This window comes from Parathielavia appendiculata (genome assembly GCF_033297405.1).
Source record: "Parathielavia appendiculata strain CBS 731.68 unplaced genomic scaffold N657scaffold_21, whole genome shotgun sequence".
Classification (NCBI taxonomy): domain Eukaryota; kingdom Fungi; phylum Ascomycota; class Sordariomycetes; order Sordariales; family Chaetomiaceae; genus Parathielavia; species Parathielavia appendiculata.
In genome coordinates, this window is record NW_026944240.1 from 104460 (window position 1) to 123347 (window position 18888).

The 18888-nt window shown below is 53.3% G+C and overlaps 4 protein-coding genes across 4 annotated transcripts; 3 read left to right on the forward strand and 1 right to left on the reverse strand.

The window, feature by feature from the left end:
* Window positions 1–4094: 4094 nt before the first annotated feature.
* Window positions 4095–4441, forward strand: N657DRAFT_243773 (uncharacterized protein; the record flags this gene model as incomplete). The annotated part of the gene is made up of 1 exon (XM_062786388.1): window positions 4095–4441. A coding segment is annotated over exon 1 (192 nt), but the record flags the coding sequence as incomplete, so codon positions are not given.
* Window positions 4442–6947: 2506 nt separating this feature from the next.
* N657DRAFT_626023 (uncharacterized protein) lies at window positions 6948–9152 on the forward strand. Its single transcript, XM_062790770.1, has 2 exons — window positions 6948–7395; window positions 7455–9152. Exons 1-2 carry the CDS (start codon window positions 6989–6991, stop codon window positions 9085–9087), a joined length of 2040 nt encoding a protein of 679 aa, XP_062643677.1. The 5' UTR covers window positions 6948–6988; the 3' UTR covers window positions 9088–9152.
* Window positions 9153–9733: 581 nt separating this feature from the next.
* On the forward strand, window positions 9734–10515 carry N657DRAFT_649687 (uncharacterized protein). The gene has a single exon (XM_062793776.1). The coding sequence runs from the start codon at window positions 10109–10111 to the stop codon at window positions 10325–10327; it is 219 nt and encodes a 72-aa protein (XP_062643678.1). The 5' UTR covers window positions 9734–10108; the 3' UTR covers window positions 10328–10515.
* A 5821-nt stretch (window positions 10516–16336) lies between these two features.
* N657DRAFT_626024 (uncharacterized protein) lies at window positions 16337–17125 on the reverse strand (the record flags this gene model as incomplete). The annotated part of the gene is made up of 1 exon (XM_062790771.1): window positions 16337–17125. The coding sequence occupies one exon, from the start codon at window positions 17123–17125 to the stop codon at window positions 16337–16339; it is 789 nt and encodes a 262-aa protein (XP_062643679.1).
* Between the last annotated feature and the right edge of the window lie 1763 nt (window positions 17126–18888).

Genomic DNA, 18888 nt, shown 5'->3' on the forward strand with positions numbered 1-18888 from the left:
CACACGCTAACTTTTATTACCCTGGGAGAGGTGTAGGATGAGTTTGTCAGGTGGTGACTTGCCACCACATCTTGGCTGACCAACACATGCCATGTACTGTACTGGCTCGCCCCACAATTCACGCTTGTCCAGCCTGCCACTGAAAGTCAGGCCTCCAATAACAGCTACGAAATGTCGTATGTGGGTGGTGATGCGTTCAGATTCTCCGTCAATTGGGGCGGGGGGTTTGTTTGTGTCGCCAGGCTGAGGGGAGCGTGTCGAGAGTGCTCTAACAGGTCTTACCACAGCTAAAACGGCAATTTGCTCATTGCAAGCCATTTAGCGTCGTGATACCAAAGTAAAGGCGAATGTCCAGTATTAGCCTCAGATGCATGCATGCCTCCGGAAACTAGCGTTTAAGTTAACGTTACTGTACTAAGTGTAAAGCTCAGTTATACTGGGTCCTATTCTTTAATTTTCACCTCGTTATTTATTTTATTTCCAAACGAGAGATCAAGCATTAGTCAGACTTTTTATTTCTAAGCAGGGCAGTTCCTGAATGCCGCGCGTCCTATAATAACTCGCGTCGCCCCTAAACTACGTATGGTTCCAGAAGACAAGTAGTTGATTTAAAACAGGAAGCACAATAGCGACGAAAGTTACGTAAGCATACTATTCATACGTCCTCTTGATAACAATGGCCACAGAAAAAAAGAACCCTGTGGGAATCATTCGCGTCCCCATTTCACGGCTTACTCTCGATCCTCCTTATAATCTAGGACTCTCCCACTACCGGAGGAAGAGCCTCTTCGCGCTAGATGTAAAGCGGGCAAGAAGGCTCGCAAGCGTTCTTCAGAGACATGGCGCCGGGACGGTTGGGTCTTCGGACCCTATCCACCAGATCTCGGGTCTTGTCTCTGAAGAAACTTTCAGAATCATCTTACAAGCGGCGCAAATGTCTGATGAGGAACTCAGAGATACAAACCGGCGTCAGTGTTACCCGTCTGTCCGGGGTAACTTCAGAATCTGGTGCTTTCGCGGTCGAAGGCGAATCCTGGCAGCGCTTATCGCATTCGGTAGAAGTTATCAGCTGACTGTGAAGGTGTATTGCAAGGCAGAAAGTGAGTTCCCATCCGAGCGCTATCGCCAGCCATAATATTTACCTCGGTCGCAGGCAGTAGACTAAGCACGAAATTTCACAAATTTATCCGAGACGAGAATGAGAGCTTCCTGCACGAGGCCGGTTATTGTGACGGCGAGATCTACTGGAACGTCCGAGAATATGAGAACGACCCAATCCAGGTACAAAAATGGAAATTGCGGTTGAGCAAACCGAAACAGAAGCATCTGGCGTCCCTTCTAGGGAGGAGAAAGATAGTGGAAGCGCTAGACAGGCTACGACCATATGTAGGTCTCTGGGCCGGTTTGAAGCTGGGGAACATGCATAGACATCTCGCTGCCCACTGTGACGAGTTGATGACCCGCAATTTCAACCATATAGCGGACACCTGGGAATTCATCACGGATAACGATGATAAGATCATGCGAGCTACGGATACTGAGACAGTCCGATTCCTCGAGTTTCGAGCACCCTCTTCGAGCGCTTCTGACCGCGATCTCATCTCGCGGGGGATGGAGAGCGGAGCACTCTTTAGATATGTCGGTGGCAGACGAGCCCGAGAAAGCCTAAAAAGAAGGCTCCTGAAGCTGAGTTGTGTGATACCAAGCATCGCGACTTTTGACACGAACATGAGATATATAGCTATTGGAGCAAAAATCCTATCGGAGCATATCGAGGTCCGGCCAAAGTCAATACCCCGGCAACCTGCTGCGACGTTATATGAGAATCTAACTCACCAGTGGAATGCTCCGCAGCCATTGTTTGTAGAGGTTAGAGAAGGATACTTTTGTCCAATACGCGGCACGCCATCTCCAAACCTTGCGTTCGCGCTACTCTTTTTTCGAGCTTTAAGAGATTTTCCTCGCCTTTGCGAGGAGAAACCGCTCCAGGACTTTCGGGGAGAGAGGACACACTCCTCACTGGATCAGCAGTGCGTAAAAGAACTATGTGAACATGCAGCCATGTTGGGCTTTTCCAATGCCAAAATTCGGCATACTCTTCAGCTTCCGAGCAGACCAAGAATGATGGACCCTAATGTTGAGGCATCTGCCCCAGTCTCCGACTGGCGTGGCGGGAAACCGTTCTGGCGAACTTACCTGGACCTTCGACGGACTTCGTTCGTCCCAATTCTGAAGCTAACGCCAGTAGACGCTGACTATTTGACTGCAGCCTTCGTTCAACGTGATATAATGGAATCTTTTTTTATGATTCCTCCTTTTGATATTGACTGGTCCATACATGTAGCCCAGCACGACGGTCCCGCTACGCCGCTACAAAACACAAGCGACACTAGACTTTTTCCACAACCACTTCAGCCGGACGGGGGTGAGATTCCTCCCAACGAAAACACCAGTCTTATGCAGCTTACTACTCATGCTCTAACTCCAGAGATTCTTCCCGACCGTGACGGAAATAGAGATATAAGAATTCCCCAACAGGTCAACACCCGCTCTATCCAGTCATTTAGGATTCAGTCTGAGAAGCCCTTAGCGGATAAGCGAAAGCGGCCCTCAAGATCACGGCGGGGAGTTTTGACGAAGGCGCCGCAGTTCAAGATCCAAAAACCAGGATCATACACTTATACAGGAGGGCAGAAGAGTACGCTAACGGGAAGACGGTCCAGAAAGAAATCTGAGGCAATACGCAAACCATCGAGAAGAGCAGGGATAAAAAATTCACTGCGAGGAGAACAGAGGACCGATGTTCCAATACTAGGATCCTCTCAAGCGAGAAACAACCAGCAGGATATCGACATTACTCTTCCACAACGGCTGGGACAACCACGGGATGAAGTTTTTGCAGAGATCGGTGGAACGAGAAAGAAGAGAAAAAGAACAGCCCTGGCCCAACATAGAGAACAGAGAAGACGAAGAGCCAAATATGAAAGCCCAGGAGTACGGTACAAGTTTAAGCATCAAGAAAAGAGATTAGAGATTCCGGCAGCTGGCTTTCAGTCAAACCTAACTCCTAGACTTTCAGAACCTCAACATGAGGAAACCGAGCAGCCGACACCCGAAAAGAGCTCTGAAAAGCAAACCGGAGAGGAGCAGCTTGCTCAGTCTCAACGGCGGGACTTAGCACAGTGGGATGTGCCTCAAAGAGTAATACCTCCGAGAGAAATTGCTCAGCCCCAGCGGCTGAACCAGGTCTCGCGGACAATACCTAAAGAGGGCTCTGAAGAGCAAACCGGACAGGAACAACCTGCTCAGCCCCAACAGCTAGAGGTACCGCCACGAGAGATGTATCAGAGGGAGGTCTCCCCGCCTCTAGAACTTGCTACGCCTCAAGAGTTAGACGCACTACAAGAGCAGAGACCACAACGAAACAACAGCAGTAAGGAACCCGGCAAAATAACAAAGAAGCGAAAGAGATTGAGTGACGAGTATATAAGCCTGCGAGTAAACCGTAAGTATGACCAACATATAAACAAGCGGCGACGACTACAAAAAAAGCTTCCACAAGAATCGCAACATAATCTTGAACAAGAATCCAAAGAGGAAAATCAACCGGAGAAAGGGCCTACACAGCCAGTCAACCCTTCGGTAGCATTCCTTCCATTCCCCCCTACCGAAGTTCAGACCGCACAAACGTTTACTTGGAAGTGGGAAGACCTAAGCGACTACGATCCTGAAGGAGCTTCCTCCTCTGAGTTGACGATAGATATGCCTCTGCGCGGCGCGGAGGGAGAGCCCCGGAGTCCGCCGATGTTTGACCGGGAGGAGAGCGAGGAGCTTTGATGCGTTGAAGGGTACCTGCGACTTTAGAAAGAGCCAACGTGGCTCATACAGTGCCAAATGCAAATATAGCATGAATAGGGAAGGCTTATATAACAGATATAACTCTATCTTAATGCTCGTACAGTAGATCACTTGTAGCATTAGTTTGTGAGCTAGTGTTGGGAGATTTCTGCCCAGTTGACTAAACACTCAAGCCCTAATTCTTAAGGGGACTTGAGTGTTCCGTCACCTTAAGCCGAAATGGAGGCACCGTTTAAGTACTCTCTGGGTGGCTTGTCCAGATGAGGTCTCACTTCCCTCTGCTACGAAGAGCGATCCGTCAACGAAACCCAGAAGGTCGGATACGCCGCATCCCGACTCGAAGGCAAAGCACTCCGATGATTCGAACGAACATTGAAAGACTATCTGGGGCATGAAAACGACGACGACCGAGAGGAGTTTACGCAAGAGGTTTTCACGAAGCACACCAAGTGCGAGGAAGAGATCCGCAAGGTATTCGGTGACGTTGACGAGAAGTTGCACGCGTGGGAGCGACTCGCCAGGCTACGCCAGACCAAGTTCATCGCAGTTTGCGCTACTCAGTTCCCACAAGGTGCGCTGCGCGCTGAGGTTAGAGAAGATGGACTAATATATCTGTTCTATGACGACCTCAAGGAAGAAGTTGAGACTGGACGACAGGGCGTATTGCGCATTTTCCAGACTCAGCACAAACACATCTCCGTACTTTGCAGGTTCCATCCTTGACTCCTCCTTTGCCAACGCTTTCGTCCTCACTTTTCGCAGCCGACATAGCGGCATAGATTACAACCATGTATTCTACTCCCTCAGTGACGCACACGTCAAAGTTGGCAATCAGGCTGTTCTCGATATGCCTCAACTTTTCGGAAGCAATGAACGACTGGTTTTCTCGTCTGCCCGGTGGTCCAAGCTAGCCATCTCAGCTCTGAGGTACCTTAGTCGAGAGAACGGGAAGGGCGGGTCCGGTTCTCAAGTGTTGATGGCGAATGAACAATAGAAAGAGAAGAGGACAGCGGGAAGGAAGAGGAGGAGATAGGGAAAAGCTGCAACTCCATTTCGCTGCCAAAGAGCAGCGGCCGCTGAGGCACACCCCGAAGCCTTACCTAGACACCCGAGGAGGAAATGCCAGGCTTGTGCCTTGACAGCACTGCCATTCAAGGCTTAGGCATTTTCACGTGATCCGCATGGTCATGGCTGCCTATTATACGCTCCGGGCCGCTTTTTCTGTTACAACCCGAATGTACCAAGGAATTTGCAGAATCCCCTTATGTCTAGGGGGGGTTAACCCCGGAAAACCAGGAGGCGGAGAGGCATCTAGTACTATCCGCGGCGCCTAAGGCGATATGGTTTTCTCGATTCAAGCAGCAACCTCATCCAGTTTACAATCTCAAAAGGTGGGAACAATGGTGGGGGCCGCGCAACTTGTTTGATACTGGGCTGTCGATTCTGTAGCGAACACCAGGGCATCATCAGATGTGCCTTGCCGAACTGTCAGGCAACGGGACCTGGTCACTCCTACACCGGCCAGGTTGACCAGAGGTTTGTCAACTCCTATGCCAGGGTGCATCCATGCCAACGTTGGGCCCATCAGAATGCGCTTCGTGTCCGGATTGCGGGAATACCGAGCGCCAGGGGTATGACAGCTGACATGTAGCTTTGGGCCCCCGGCCAGTAGCACGTTCAAGAGGCCTGATGCGGAGATGCGTTGCTCTCGGCCTTTGCCTTCCGAGTCTCTTCAAACATGTTGTAGCATACGCAGGGTGATTGATTGGGACACATTCTCGCCGACATGGGGCACAAGGGTCTCTGCCTCATTGGACCAGGCGCTACGCAGCCGGTGGCCACGCAGCCGGTGGCCACTCTCAGAGGACCAAACATAAGGAGTAAGATCAGGGCCCATTGCTCAACAGTGCTTAGATTGTTGACGCCTTGGCCAACGAGATCGTACATCGTCTTGCTGGTCAGCGCGAGCGCGACAGCCGAATCTCTGGTAAAAACGCGGCAATATACGGAATGAGTTCGACCGGAAACAAGGTCAATAAGAAGTCGCGTGGCTGTTTCCTCGACCTGTCACCTGGAAGAAAGTTCGGGAGGTTTGTCCACGGGTTCGGAAAGGACTCGCCCTTACTTGGACGCCAGGTCGCAACCGAGATCATTGGGGGGTCCAGGCCGTCGTCGAGAGAAGGACAAGCAACTGCGCTGTGGTTAGCAAGTCGATCCAAACTGTAAGGTTCTACTTACAATCTGCACTGGGGACCGTATCCGTCAACGTGGCTGCTACGGTACCAACGTCTGCTCGCGCAAATAGGTGATGGGCGTGCGGAAACTGGAGAGCTTTTTCCCATATCGACCACATCTGTAACCGATTGCAACAAAGATATTCTCTGAGGATGTGGCTGCCAATGAAAGAACCGATTTGAAATATGTAGTCTCCATGTTTAAGGGAAGGTTTTTGAAAGTATTGGAAAGTTGGGCGGCTTTAGGTGAGTAACTTACTGGAATTGGGAAGTTGTGCTTAAGTCTCAACTTATAGTCTTCGCATATCAAATGTAGAAATCTCGCATGTAGCCAACGAGTTCGGGGTCACCCGTTACTCGCTGCTACTGTGCCTGCTCATTGAGTCAACGAATTCTTACTTGAATGTCGAACTTGCCACCGTCACAGAGTGATGGACGATGTAAGCTGGAAGAATTGGGAAGTGAGACAGGAGAGGGTGTGCGGAATAGCGAACGACCGGGGGGATAGGCTGGGATCTGAGGGGCTGAGGCCAGCTCTTTGGATGACTCATCTCAATGCTTACGGCTCGTGCTGTAACCATGACCGCATGGAGACAATCTCTATTAGGAAAGGATTCTCCCAATATTGCCGGACACTGCAAACGTGTCGGGTTGATGTGCTGTCACGGTACCCTGGTTAGGGTCAGGTTGTCGCTTGTACAGATCATTGTTGGACGTGCGCTGCGTTCTGCTGACTGTAACTACATGCAGTTCAGACTGTGTGACTATGGCTCTTAACACAGTATATCTTCTTGTTTTCTCTCTATATAAACAAACCATCGCGGGTTTTGCACTCTATTGGAACTTGCGTTCCGTCTCACTTGCTTGTTTGTAATTTCCATCCTTACCCTAGCACGATGGGACTCCCTGTCGAGTTCCTGCTGAATCCTGCACCCAGCCAGCATGACGCTCGCGGTGGAGTGCTTCAACCAGCCATCATCGAGATCCAAGAGCCCTTGCCATCGCAGATACGCCCCGCCCCGCTGCCTGTTAGGGATCAGTACACCGCCCACGCAATATCCCCCCCGGCCATCCAATCAGCAGCTTCGTCAACGGCGACGCATACGGAGTCAAACTCAGCTACACCCTCCGCCGCGGACGCCCAATCGATTGACGGGTGGGCTGCTGAGGGCCTAGATGTGCAGAAGCCGCTGAGATCAGGGATTGTTGCCGAGACTCGTCCTGGATGTAGAACTGGGGACAAGCGAGACAGACTTGAGGACACTAGCGGATGGCTCCGTTCAGTGAAGAAGGTGCGAGGAAAGTGAGTCATGATAGAGGATACATTCGCTTCACCTCTTTTGTACGCTAACATCTTCTTAGCGCCCTAGAAGGGGGTCTGGATCCTGGCGCCGAGAAACCTCGAACGTTTCTCCTCCGGCCCGACATCCACTCTTCTCCGGGTCCTGGCTCTCCCTCTGCGTGTGTCTTCCCTTCCTACACTACGCCAGCACCGTCTTCTACCAGCGTGACGACATCGGTTCCCTTTCAAGCGCCGAAAGAAAATTCTCACGCATCCTGCCGAGCCCTCAATGGGACAGCGGCGATACAACCTATACGGGTAGCAAGGCCATGCCAAACTCCCAGTTCCCTGCACTATAGGCAGATGACTGTTACTCCGACTCTGCGATGGCCAGGTGGGGAGCTTCAACGAGAGCGACAGTTATCTCAGCCGCAACTCGATTGGCTGCGTTTTCAACAGGATTCGCAGGTGGTTAAAAGCCTTCCCCAGCGACTTGGTCTCCATACGACAACGCGTCGAGGATCTCAGCCTACAGGGACGGCTACTCCCTTCCCCGCTAGTAGGGTTCGAGGTTGTAAATCAACAACACAGCAGACACCACGAGGAGTCCTTCAACAACAGAGTGCTACACAAGCGAGAGGTCCTATGCTACAGTTTTGGCGTGGCAAAGCCACACATTTAGGAATGCCGTACAGTCCGTTGAAAAAGTCGATGATGATGCCTCGACATCAAACTCACCTTGGTAGCCCAGAGCGGGTAATCGAGGACGGCGGGACGGAGCGGCTCTACCAGGCTGTCAAGTCACTCCCTATCGGACCGGCGCCTATTCCTCCGAGGAATAACAAGGTCTACGAGTTTCGCTTCGAGGTCACGGCGCAGCAGTTTGCATCCAAACTACAAACGGTTGGGGACGCTCTGCCGATGGTCAAATTCACTGGTGCGCTGCAATGGCGAGTCAGGTGTTGCAAAGTCCCGAGTTCACTGACGACTCTTGTTGAGGAACAGTGGGCAACGCTGGAAGTCAATTGGCCGCCTCACATATTCATATCACTCAATCATCAGGCTCTTGACATCCGCAGACAAACACACGACAGGAAAGACCCTGCTGTAGAAGCTACCGACTTCATTATCTGCGGCACGAACGTGCTCAGGATTGTTCTTCTAAACACAGGGAGGGAGGAGGCAATGGACCACTTCGTCGCCGTCGAACTGCTAGAGGCTCTTACCCGACCTAGCATCGTCAACTTTATCTGGTCTCAGGGCCTAATCCCTGAGGAAGAGACCCTCGAGACGATCAAACAGCGCTTGACCAGCGACCCCGATGACGATGTCTTCTGTGAGACACCCGACTTGTCGCTCGATCTAGCGGATCCTTTTAGCTCTACTATCTTCAAGATACCTGCACGCGGCATCGCATGCACTCATATAGAGTGTTTTGACCTGGAGACCTGGCTCGACACACGACCTTCCGAGCCGAGGACTAAGTGTCCACATTGGCAGGCCAAATGCGCCTGCTCCAACACGCCAGAGCTGTCGAGCCCAGAGAAATGGCGGTGTCCAATCTGCTCGAAGGACGCGAGGCCGTACAGTCTGCGTATAGATGGGTTTCTCCTAAAGGTGCGCCAGCAGCTAGAGAAAGAGGGGAAGGTGCAGGCCAAGTGTACTATACGTGTTGGGGTGGACGGAACGTGGTCGGTTTTTCCCTACCCTTGAACGGCGCAGTCAAGCCTGCAGCAGCAATGATATAAGCGGTGTTCCGCCCTAGTTTACTAAGTGAGAGTTGAATCAAGCGCTAGCTACCGATAAAGTGACCAATTACCATATTCTCAAACGAATTGCTAAGACATATTGCCATTGCTACTATCGCTACTACCTAATAAGACGAGCTCAAATATTCGACGTCAGAATGGCTTTTGATCACCTGGCCCTGCTGGCTGACAGAAAGAGATCACCTTACACAAGGGCTCTTCTCGAACGATCATCCCGGCTGTCACAAACAGTTCCCTCATCCGTTCATGCTAGGCGGCAGTCCGGAGCTCTGATCGTGGCAAGCAGTCGCTTTATTGAGTCAGAAACAAGGCGTGAGACGCATATGTTAGTGGGGTAGACTGAAAGTGTTAAGACCCACCGTTATGCTCGCTGGCTAGTACTGAGGTGGGGCTTGTATCCCGTACAGTACAGTACGTAATCAACGCGCGACATCGTATTGGTCAATTTTTGCAAATGGAGGTTGTGATTGGAAAGAGTTCAAAAGGGTTTGCGATGGAATGGTATGGACTGGCAGTCTGGCAGGCGGTTGCGCCACCGTAAAGTTTGGAAGCAATTAGCAGTTGATTGTTCAATTTGCATTCCCTTCAACCACTTATCTTCTTCAAACCTCAGCTACCCAACTGCAACCCTCCCCCTTCATCAACAATGCTGCTCGTACAGTCGCCCTGGCCTGCGCGGTACCTTGCTCTTGTTATACTCGATCCTCTGCTTTTCCATCGTCGACGTTACCATGGCTGCGACAAATCAATCGATGTCGCGGATGTCGTTGCGCGTGGCCGACCTCTGCATCCTCTGCATCACTGACCTTCGTATCACCCTCATCAACCAACCTCTATCCTTTGCATCAATTGTCTCCGCATCAACCGATCTCTGCGTAAGCACCAACCGCCTGTGTGCCAGGCAACGGCTTTTGCGTGGGCTAAAAGTGTTGGCTTTTTCTCTTGCGCCCTGCGTCAAAGCATCGATGTCTTCTGGCGAGCTTTACGCTAGATCAAGGGCGGACAATCGTGCAAGCATTACAGGGTCGGCATCGTTGGGGGGCAATCGAGAGGATGAACACGAGCAAAACTGTCCATCAAATCTTCCTACCAACTATTGTACACCCCGCTACTGTTGGACTGCCCGGCCGCGATCCATCAATTGGAACATATACATCTCCATGCTCGGTATCGAATACTGGTAAACATCAGAGTCACCCTCGGCATGCCCCTCAAAACGAGCCGAAGTCTCATTCCAACCAAATAACACTTTGTATCCCCAGCCCGGGTGTCCAAGGATCTGGACGAGTTGTGGAGATGACTTCAGGATTTCGGTCAGCTCAACCATCCCCGCCACTTCTTCATCAGCACCGCACCAAGTCTTATCATGGCGATTCCAATGGTAGTTCACTGGTCCGTCATTGAGAAGGAGAATAAACTCCTTGACGAGGAGACCGGGGTGAGGGTCTTTCCGTTGCTGTCTTTGCTTTCCGCGGCGCACACGGGAGCCTGGGCCACTCCTTTTCTTGGTTTTTTGAAGGCGAGCTGAGGTGTTGCGAGTCTGCAGCAGTCGTCCGAGTGGGCGCCTGGCGGTGGTGCGGCCCTCCAGAGACAATCCGTCTGAAGTTGCGGATAGCCCTGGGTTCGCATCGGCTTCGTCGGCTACCCTGAGAGCATCACCGGTCGCGCTAACAGTGTCATCCACGCTCGGACTGACTCCATCACCGAGACCGTTTCCAGATGGACCTATAGGTGGGGATGGAGCGGATACTCCTGCCAAGTAATCCATGTCCTGTCGCTGGTCCACGACCTCGGACTCCCCGCATGGCTGTGGTACTTGAAGTTCGGGACCAGCCGGGATAATCTCGTTCTGGTGTTGTGTATATGGTCCAAGGAGAGATAGATGGATAGGAGTCCCCATCATTCTGGAAGAGCCCGAGCCGGAAAGTTGAAGGTCGTTCCCGTCGATCAAGGCGAGGAACTCCGGGAGCTCCATCTCATCGCTGAGGGTGAACAAGCCACAGGAAATGTCCATTAGCTCCGAACGGCCAAAGTCGCAGGACGGAAGGTCGTCGTCGCCGGCGGTCGAGTCAAGGTTTTCCACGGCCCTCATCGCACTGAAGGGAGGGGGAGTGCCACTCGTCTCGCAAGGCGCCAAACCGTACAGTCGAAGATCGTCGTCTGTGATCAAGCCGTGTTCTTGTGGGAGGCCCATCAGGCTATGGAAGAACGCATCGCCTGGAGTGTCTTCGGAAAGAGTCATCTCGTGAAGTCGAAGGCCGCGCTCGTTGGCTGAGTCGGGATGCAGCCTGTGGTCCATTGAACCGCAAGGACACATTGGTGCATTCGCCGACGCATGGTTCCCGGGACCCAGATTGAATGCATCCCAGGAGAGGGCATAGTTGAACGTCTCCAGGTCGAACGTCTCCAGGAACCTCCGGGGTTGTTGGATGGTCGGGAGAACACCGATAACCCTCCGTCCCGACATGTTTTCGTTCGAACTCATTGCGAGGAAGGCTGACTGAGGGTTGTGTGTGGAAAGAGTCAAGATCGAGAAAGAGTCTGGCGTCGAGCAGGAGTAGAAGTTTGCGAAAGGATAGTGATTGCAATGGGACCTCAGAGTGGAAAGAGGACGCTTCTTATACCCGATGTGTGTATACCATATCAATGCCGGCTTGAGGGAGCCTTGTCCCTACGAGGCTGGGGACGGTTTGGTCGGATCCGCAAGCCCGGGGCAGAGTTGTTTGATCTACCTAAAAAAAAGAGGTCTCCAATAAGAACATCCAACGTGGCAGCACCATGTGCTGCGCCTGACATATAGAGCGGCTGATGCGACAGGTTCTTCATCTCTCGACCCATTGGAATGCTTGTCAACGCCAATGAAGTTCATCGGGTGCCCTCCACGGCCCCTATCACTGCCGCAGACCAAGAACGAGACCGTGAACGAGTGGGCGTAGCTGGCTGGCTCTCGGACGAAAGGGGGTGGTCACCTGTTCAGCAGCCAGATCACAGCACGCAGCGTACTCTGGCGGCCGCGGTACTTGGATACATAGAACCGCGGGGTTCTCAACAGGCGGTTCGGAGGTATCACGAGGGGGGTCTGGCACACCAAATCCGAGATTGCGAGGGCGGTCCTTGCGGCGAGGAGGGTCGGGGGTCCCTGGTCCAAAGAGGAGCCAGAGGGTAAGAAGAGTCCGCTTCCACGCACTTCTCTCCGAAGATATCAGGGCAGTGATTCAACATCGGCGTGACTAAGCCCTGCTACTAAAACCGAGCTCTTTTTGACCAGGCGATGCTGTTGGATAGCAGGGCAGGTAAGAGGGAGGAGTGTTTAGGCGGCCGAGTTATCTTATACGACCCTCAACCCGGCAGACAAGCTGCTTGCAAGCCCTCAACTCGGACCTAACTGATATTCATCCACCCCCACCCTTCAACCGTACTGGAGTATTATTCATGGGTGAAGGACGATGATACCCCGGGCATACTGCTCTCAGTAACCAGGCAGCGTTAATATAAGGGCGGTCACATCCTGCAAGGCTCATGGCTACGTTGGTAAGGGCGGCGAAAAACGGGTCCGGACCTGGTTGAGGAGAGGGCTGCCTAAGTTCCATTTGGCTCCGAGACACGGTGTTGAAATAGCCACCTGTGCCACCTGTTGCAAGGCAGAATAGTGTCTCGTGTTGGGCCACTGCACGGCTGCGGTCTCAACCCGCGTGATCTGGCGCTGATCAGCCTCGCAAAGGGGCTCCGAAACATCAGGACAATCAGTGGCTTCCGAATCTGGCGGAGGGAAGGATGGCAAAGTTGTGCTGAGACGACCAGGGGACCCTGAACGGAGCGAGATGAAGAAGGGGTTTCCATCGTCGAACTGGTTTGGAGACTTGGGTGCTCGGGGGCTCAGAAATTCAGGGGTATTTATTTACCCTTCAGTGGTTGTCGGAGTAATGGGTGGGGTTAAGGCTGAAAGTTTGTGGCTGAGGCATTAAACTCGAGGCTTCGTCGACCTGCACGCCGCAGCAGAATGACGCTCGAGGGGGGTGTAGTCAAGAACGCAATGCGCGCGATGGGTCCAGCAGTGCTGGAAGGTGATAGGGCAAATAGCATTCTTACTGTTGAAGATCGTACTCCCCGCAAAATAATCGGTTGGAAGACTCTATACTAAGTGTTTCACGGCCGCAAGCCAGACCCTCACACCATCGAGTGTTCGGGCTTAAGGCATTTGTTATGATATCTGGCTCAAAAGGGTGAAGAGAAGCTCAAGCGGTTCAATAGACGGGCATAGATCGGATACCTGCTAAAGCATTCAATCCAGAGCTCAGTGGCTTAGAACGAGCCAATGGGGTCTCAGCGACCAGGAGTTTCGATACATGCGCAGGCGTCGTTAAACTAAGACAGGAACGAAGAGTGTTGCCTTTAGATGGACCAAAGTCTATAAAGGGACACTGATTTGAGCGGTAAACTTGAAATATAAGAATTAGAATTAGTCCCACTGCGATGATGCCAACGATGTCAACACAGGCCTGCAACCAGGCTTACGGCCCCATCTTGACGGAAGACCCACCGTCGTACTCGCTGGCTAGTACAACTGTAGGTCTTGTATCTGTCAACGGCGCGAGCTCGGATTCGTCATCCTTGAAAAAACCCCGCTTTGTTGGTTCGAGCCATTTATTTCCCATCACCTCTTTCCACACGTGTATTCCACAAAACTCTCACACATCTTGACCTCTTTAAGCCTATGAGTCGGCTGCACCAGCCACACCAGCATTTGGCAGCCCCCACCACCGCCACCGTCCGTTCCGCGACAAGGGCCTGAAGCGCCATTACAATTGTAGAATTAGGGAACTCGTTTTAAAATATGCTCTTAGACGGTTCGTCGAGGCCGTTGTCGCCTTCACAGTACTCGGTCTGAGCCTCGATATGGGGCCGCGCCGGCCGCTGGGCGTCGCGCCCCGATGTCGATGGTTGAGGCGTTGGGAAGCCCATTGAACCATAGCAGCATAACGGGTAACGAATGACTCAATTGCATGGATATGCAATCAACTGGATGTAACAATGTCGTGGTCTTGATACCAAGGCGTTGGTGGTCATATCCGCAAAAAATAGCTGTGATTGGTGTAGGCGGCCTTACCCAAAGGGGCTAAGAATGTCCGGTTGGGATGCTGCATGTGGAGAGGAGGGAGCCAACATTGGAGTAATGAGGTGTAGCGGCTCTGGCGAAGACTCGTTGTATAAAATGCGTGGAAGTACAGAGCAGGTACAAATACAGAAGAGTAAACGACGATGTAAGAGAGTTGCAGTTAAAGCTCGGATTACCTGGTGGCTAACATTTCAAAGTTGATGGCTGAGGGGACGATGTCGATTGGGAGAAGCCCGTTGACAGGGAGGAGGAAGACTGAGCACCTGTGCCGGCGGCGGCGGCCGGGAGAGCGCTTGGCTGGCGACATCCCGTCCACGGGAGGGGGGGAGGGGGAGGTCTGTTCGCGAGGGCGCGTCGGCGCTCTCTTCGCGCTTGATCCGCTTGTTGCTTGTGTCAGCCTGCCAGCATGGGGGCAAGCCGGTCGAGGGGAGTATGACGTTAGTTCTAAATTAACCGACCTATACGGATGTATTGCAAGCTAAATTTAAAAGAACAGAATAACTACCGAGTTTGAAATTTTACCATATTTCCGGAGATAATATCCTTGAGGTGTCTATCGACCGTTATCCACTGGCATTTCTCTCTCCAGGGTTTTGGCCGCGAAACCCACCAACGGCAATGCTGTGAAAGATACTCAACTGACAGGACGTCCTCAGGTAAACCTAAGAGGGAATCGCGGTCTAATATTCTGTTTACGAATCGCCCTATTGCTTGCCTAGATCATGTAGAATGGGTGCAAAGACAATAGAGTCACCAGAAAGTCCGTTTTGATAGATATACCCAGGTTTATTACGTAGATAAGTTTATAAATGCTTGTTGGGTTCAGATCATTGACTCGTATCCCTTACGCATGCTAGAGATCGCGTTGACCTAAAGAACCACTATGCTAGATGTTTCAAGTGTGAATGGACGTGTCCCAATTTGGCAGACTGGCTAGATGTTCGAGGTTGAGGTCGGTACCGTCGCTAGCGAAATCGCCTTCCGCCCTGGACGCGTCACTGAATTCTCAGCGCACGGTCCATGAGCCATTTTTGGCTCTCGTCAGCTGGCCTCGTATGTCCCTCGCTGACATGGTACCTACCATCTGGGTCAGATCTGAACTTTGCCTGTTTTTACCCCATGATTCCTATGCCTGTTACCTGCAATTGCGTACTGTTTAGATTCATACATTCTCTAACCAGCTGGCGCTGGAAGTTATAGCTCTCGGACCAAAGATAAATTGCATCTTCAAATCATATCTTCAGTCTAGTCGAGGTGAGAGCGAGCAATATCCGGTGCACATGATGCAATACGGTTGCCACCAGTAGGTTTCCATTCAGGGCAAGCTAGAAGCGCCGATGTCGTCTAGGTGGAGAAGCTACGTAACCGTAAAGAGACGGCCAGAGCCGTTCCTGCTAAGCCTGGCTGCGCTCGTTACAATAGGGATTTAAATAGAGTATAAATTTCGGGAGGAAGAAGTAAATAGAGGGGCAATGATCAGCTCTGACCCACGTAGTAAGTACCAAGTCAGCGAGGTACAAGGGAGGCAGCATGCAGAGGACCCACAACGCCAAAAATGGCATATGGACTGTGCGCTGAGAATTCAGTGACATTGTCTGGAGCGGAAGGCGATTTCGCTAGTGTGTGTAAGCTGTGTTGTATGGGCTTTGACGAGATCAGGGCATATCTTGGGAAATGTATACAATACAATACAATACAATTTATTGACGCCCGGCGGGTAGTCAGATTGTAATAGCTGCCCTTTCGGATTACCCGCCGGGCGTCAATAAATTGTATTGTATTGTATTGTAAGCTATGTGGATGTTAAGCTAATGAGATAACGTACATGATAAGCAGAACTTATCGTTGGTCGGTTTTGCTGGGGAATTACATGTAATCCGCAGTGATTACACAACTTCAAAATGATAAGTTCGGCCCACACCCGATCCACATCCCCAGACAGGACCCACTCACTGCCCCCTGGCGCGGCCGGTGCCAACACAAGCCTAATCGAGGGCGACTGAACTCGGTACGGCGAATCTGATACATCTGCAGTTATAACTATGTATATGTAAAAGAACACTTCAAAGGCGTCGCGTCAGGAGATGTTCTGGGCAGCTGTGGCTGGCTTTCTGCTCCTTCGACGGCGCAGCTTTAGGCTGTCAATGAGCTGGTTAAGGCTACGGCCCTCCCGCAGCCGCTCTAGCTCTGCGACAGCCTCGTCCTCGCTTTGACCGCGTGCTATGCGTGTTAAGAGCTCGTCCCAGATGACCTTCCGGCGGCAGAATTGGACCCTGATCGTACCGCCCGGGCGCCAGCGGCTCCCCCACCGCTCCTCTAGCTCTCGTACGGCTGGTCGGCCAGCGACGCCCTCCTTCCAGTCTCTCCAGACATCCTGTACCGTATAGGCCTTCGTCAAGGTTTGGAAAACAGTGGGACTCGGCTCGGCTGGAGCAGCTGCGGCCGGGGTAACCAAGGTAACCGGCCCGCCCAGAGCACCCAGGGCATCCGGGCCACCTAGATATCCTCTAAGAGGGATGGGCACTCGGCCTTGGATCAAGGCACCCAGGCTGTCTTGGACACTGTTGAGCCGGGTATCTAGGCTCTTTAGCTGGGTGTCGAGCCGGCGCTCAAGGTCCCCGATTAGCCGGCCGCTATTGCGCAAGACTGCGTCCCGAGAGCTCTCAAAAGCGGCGCTGATCTCGGGCAAAGCCCGCTGTAGAAGCAGGCTCGGCGGCTCGCTTGCAGCTACGTCCGACCGTACCGCAAGGGCAAACGCCCCCCAATCGGGCCCAGAAAAGGGGGGGTAGGCGAAGAAAGGGAGTGAGGGAAACCGGGGCTGTAAGACGGCTAGATCCTGTAACAGGACGGTTCGTAACCGCCGCATCAGCTTAAGGAAGCCATCTGCAGCCAAGTCGTCCTCATCGAGGCCACCTTGCGCCCAGCGCTTCCGGCATGCCCGGGCCTCGAAACGGGGCTCCCACTCTTCGATCCAAGGCCAAAGCCGTTTCTGGAGGGCGAGCGGCGGCTCATGGGCTGCACGGGCAATGAAGTAGTCGCCGGCCTTAGCCGAGAAGCCAGCAACGACTCGCATGAATTCGCGGGGAAGATGGGTAAGATAGGCCTTCACGAGGACGCTCTGGTTCCAACGGCCGGCCTGCGAAATCTGGGCGAGGGACGAGCCGTGCGTCTCGGCATCTTGCGCGCCAGTCCGGCGCGGGAGATGCGTTTTCTTTGCAGCCGTTACACCGGCCGCCCCGAAGATACGCCAGGTCTCTTGGAGCTGTACCGGGTACGAGAGCTCTTGCTCGCGGTCCCGCCCGACAAGGACTTTGATCCTATACCAGTCTTGCCGGCGCCGAAACGAAGGTGGATCTTCACCAGCGATATGCCATCGCCAGAAGAAGAGCTGTGCTAGGGCGCCCTGCGTGCAGAGGAGCGGGTCTTTGTGGCGGAGCGAGCCCATGAACTCCTTCTTCGCCGTCTTGTTCATCTTCCCGTCTCGGAGAAGAGCCACAAGGCAGCCGCACTGTGTCGGGCCTTCGGAGGCTGGGTAATCGAGCAGAGAGAGGTCGGCCAGCTCCATCTTACGGCGGTTCTCGCCTCGGAGAAGGGAATAATGGCCGAGAAGGAGGTCGACGCGGGTGCGTAGGTTTTGCGGTGTCTGAGCTGTTCCGCTTAACAAGATGGTCTGTACTCGCTGCCACTCTTCGGACGAGTAGCCGGCCTGGATTCCATCGGCGCCGCGGTCTTGGAAAGTCTCCCGATCGAAGCGGCCGCGCTGCCGGCCCCGCTGTTCGAGGAATCCACGTACGGCCGCGCCGCGGGGGTTTTCGATGTTGTGGTTCCCGTGTGCTACCTGCAGCCTCCAGAGCTCGATGACGGCTGCGACATAGGCATCGAGGGTTCCCCGCGTCAGCAGGGTACCCTCGACAGCAGCCTTGTCTCCCTCTTCCACCGACGCAAGGGCGGCTGGCGGGTCATAATCTTCTCTGTCATCGGCAAGCAGCTGTACGGCCTCGGTCAGCGGTACACCTAAGGTCTCCGCCAAAACCTGGGCCTCGGCGAAGGCTGCAGCCTCGGCCTCAGCATCAGCAGCATCGGCATCCGCCGCCGTCTTCCCTCGTCGGGCCGGACCGCGCGCCTTACGCCGCACCGCCGACGCCTTTACCCGCCGCAAGAGAACGTCCTCTTTCAACCACGCAGCTAGCTTGTCAGGGGTAACAAGCTCCCCGTCTGGTCAGGTATAGGCCGAGCCGTCCTCGGCCATACGCGGCGTCAGGCACCACTTCTATTTACTATTTGGTAAGTAACATAAAGCATAACCGAGCTGGGCCGGCCCGGCCCGGCCCGGCACAGAGAAGAGAAAGCAAAGGAATGGAGGGATATGATTGCCCTACTTTCCATTCCCGCTGCTTTGCCGCATAGCTACGGGCCGTATTGTGCGGCTGCTCGTCCTTCTTCGCTTGCAGGCCGGCTCGGCGCGCCTGGCGGGCGCGGTCGTCTGCTGCGAGGAGCTGGTCGGCCATTCCGTACCCTGTCACAGTGCCTACTTGTCGCAAAGTGTCATATGCGGCGTGTGTGGTGTGGCGTGTGTGGTGCGTAATGGAAGCCGCAGGCAAGCTCCAGGCCGGGGGGGGGGGGGGGGGG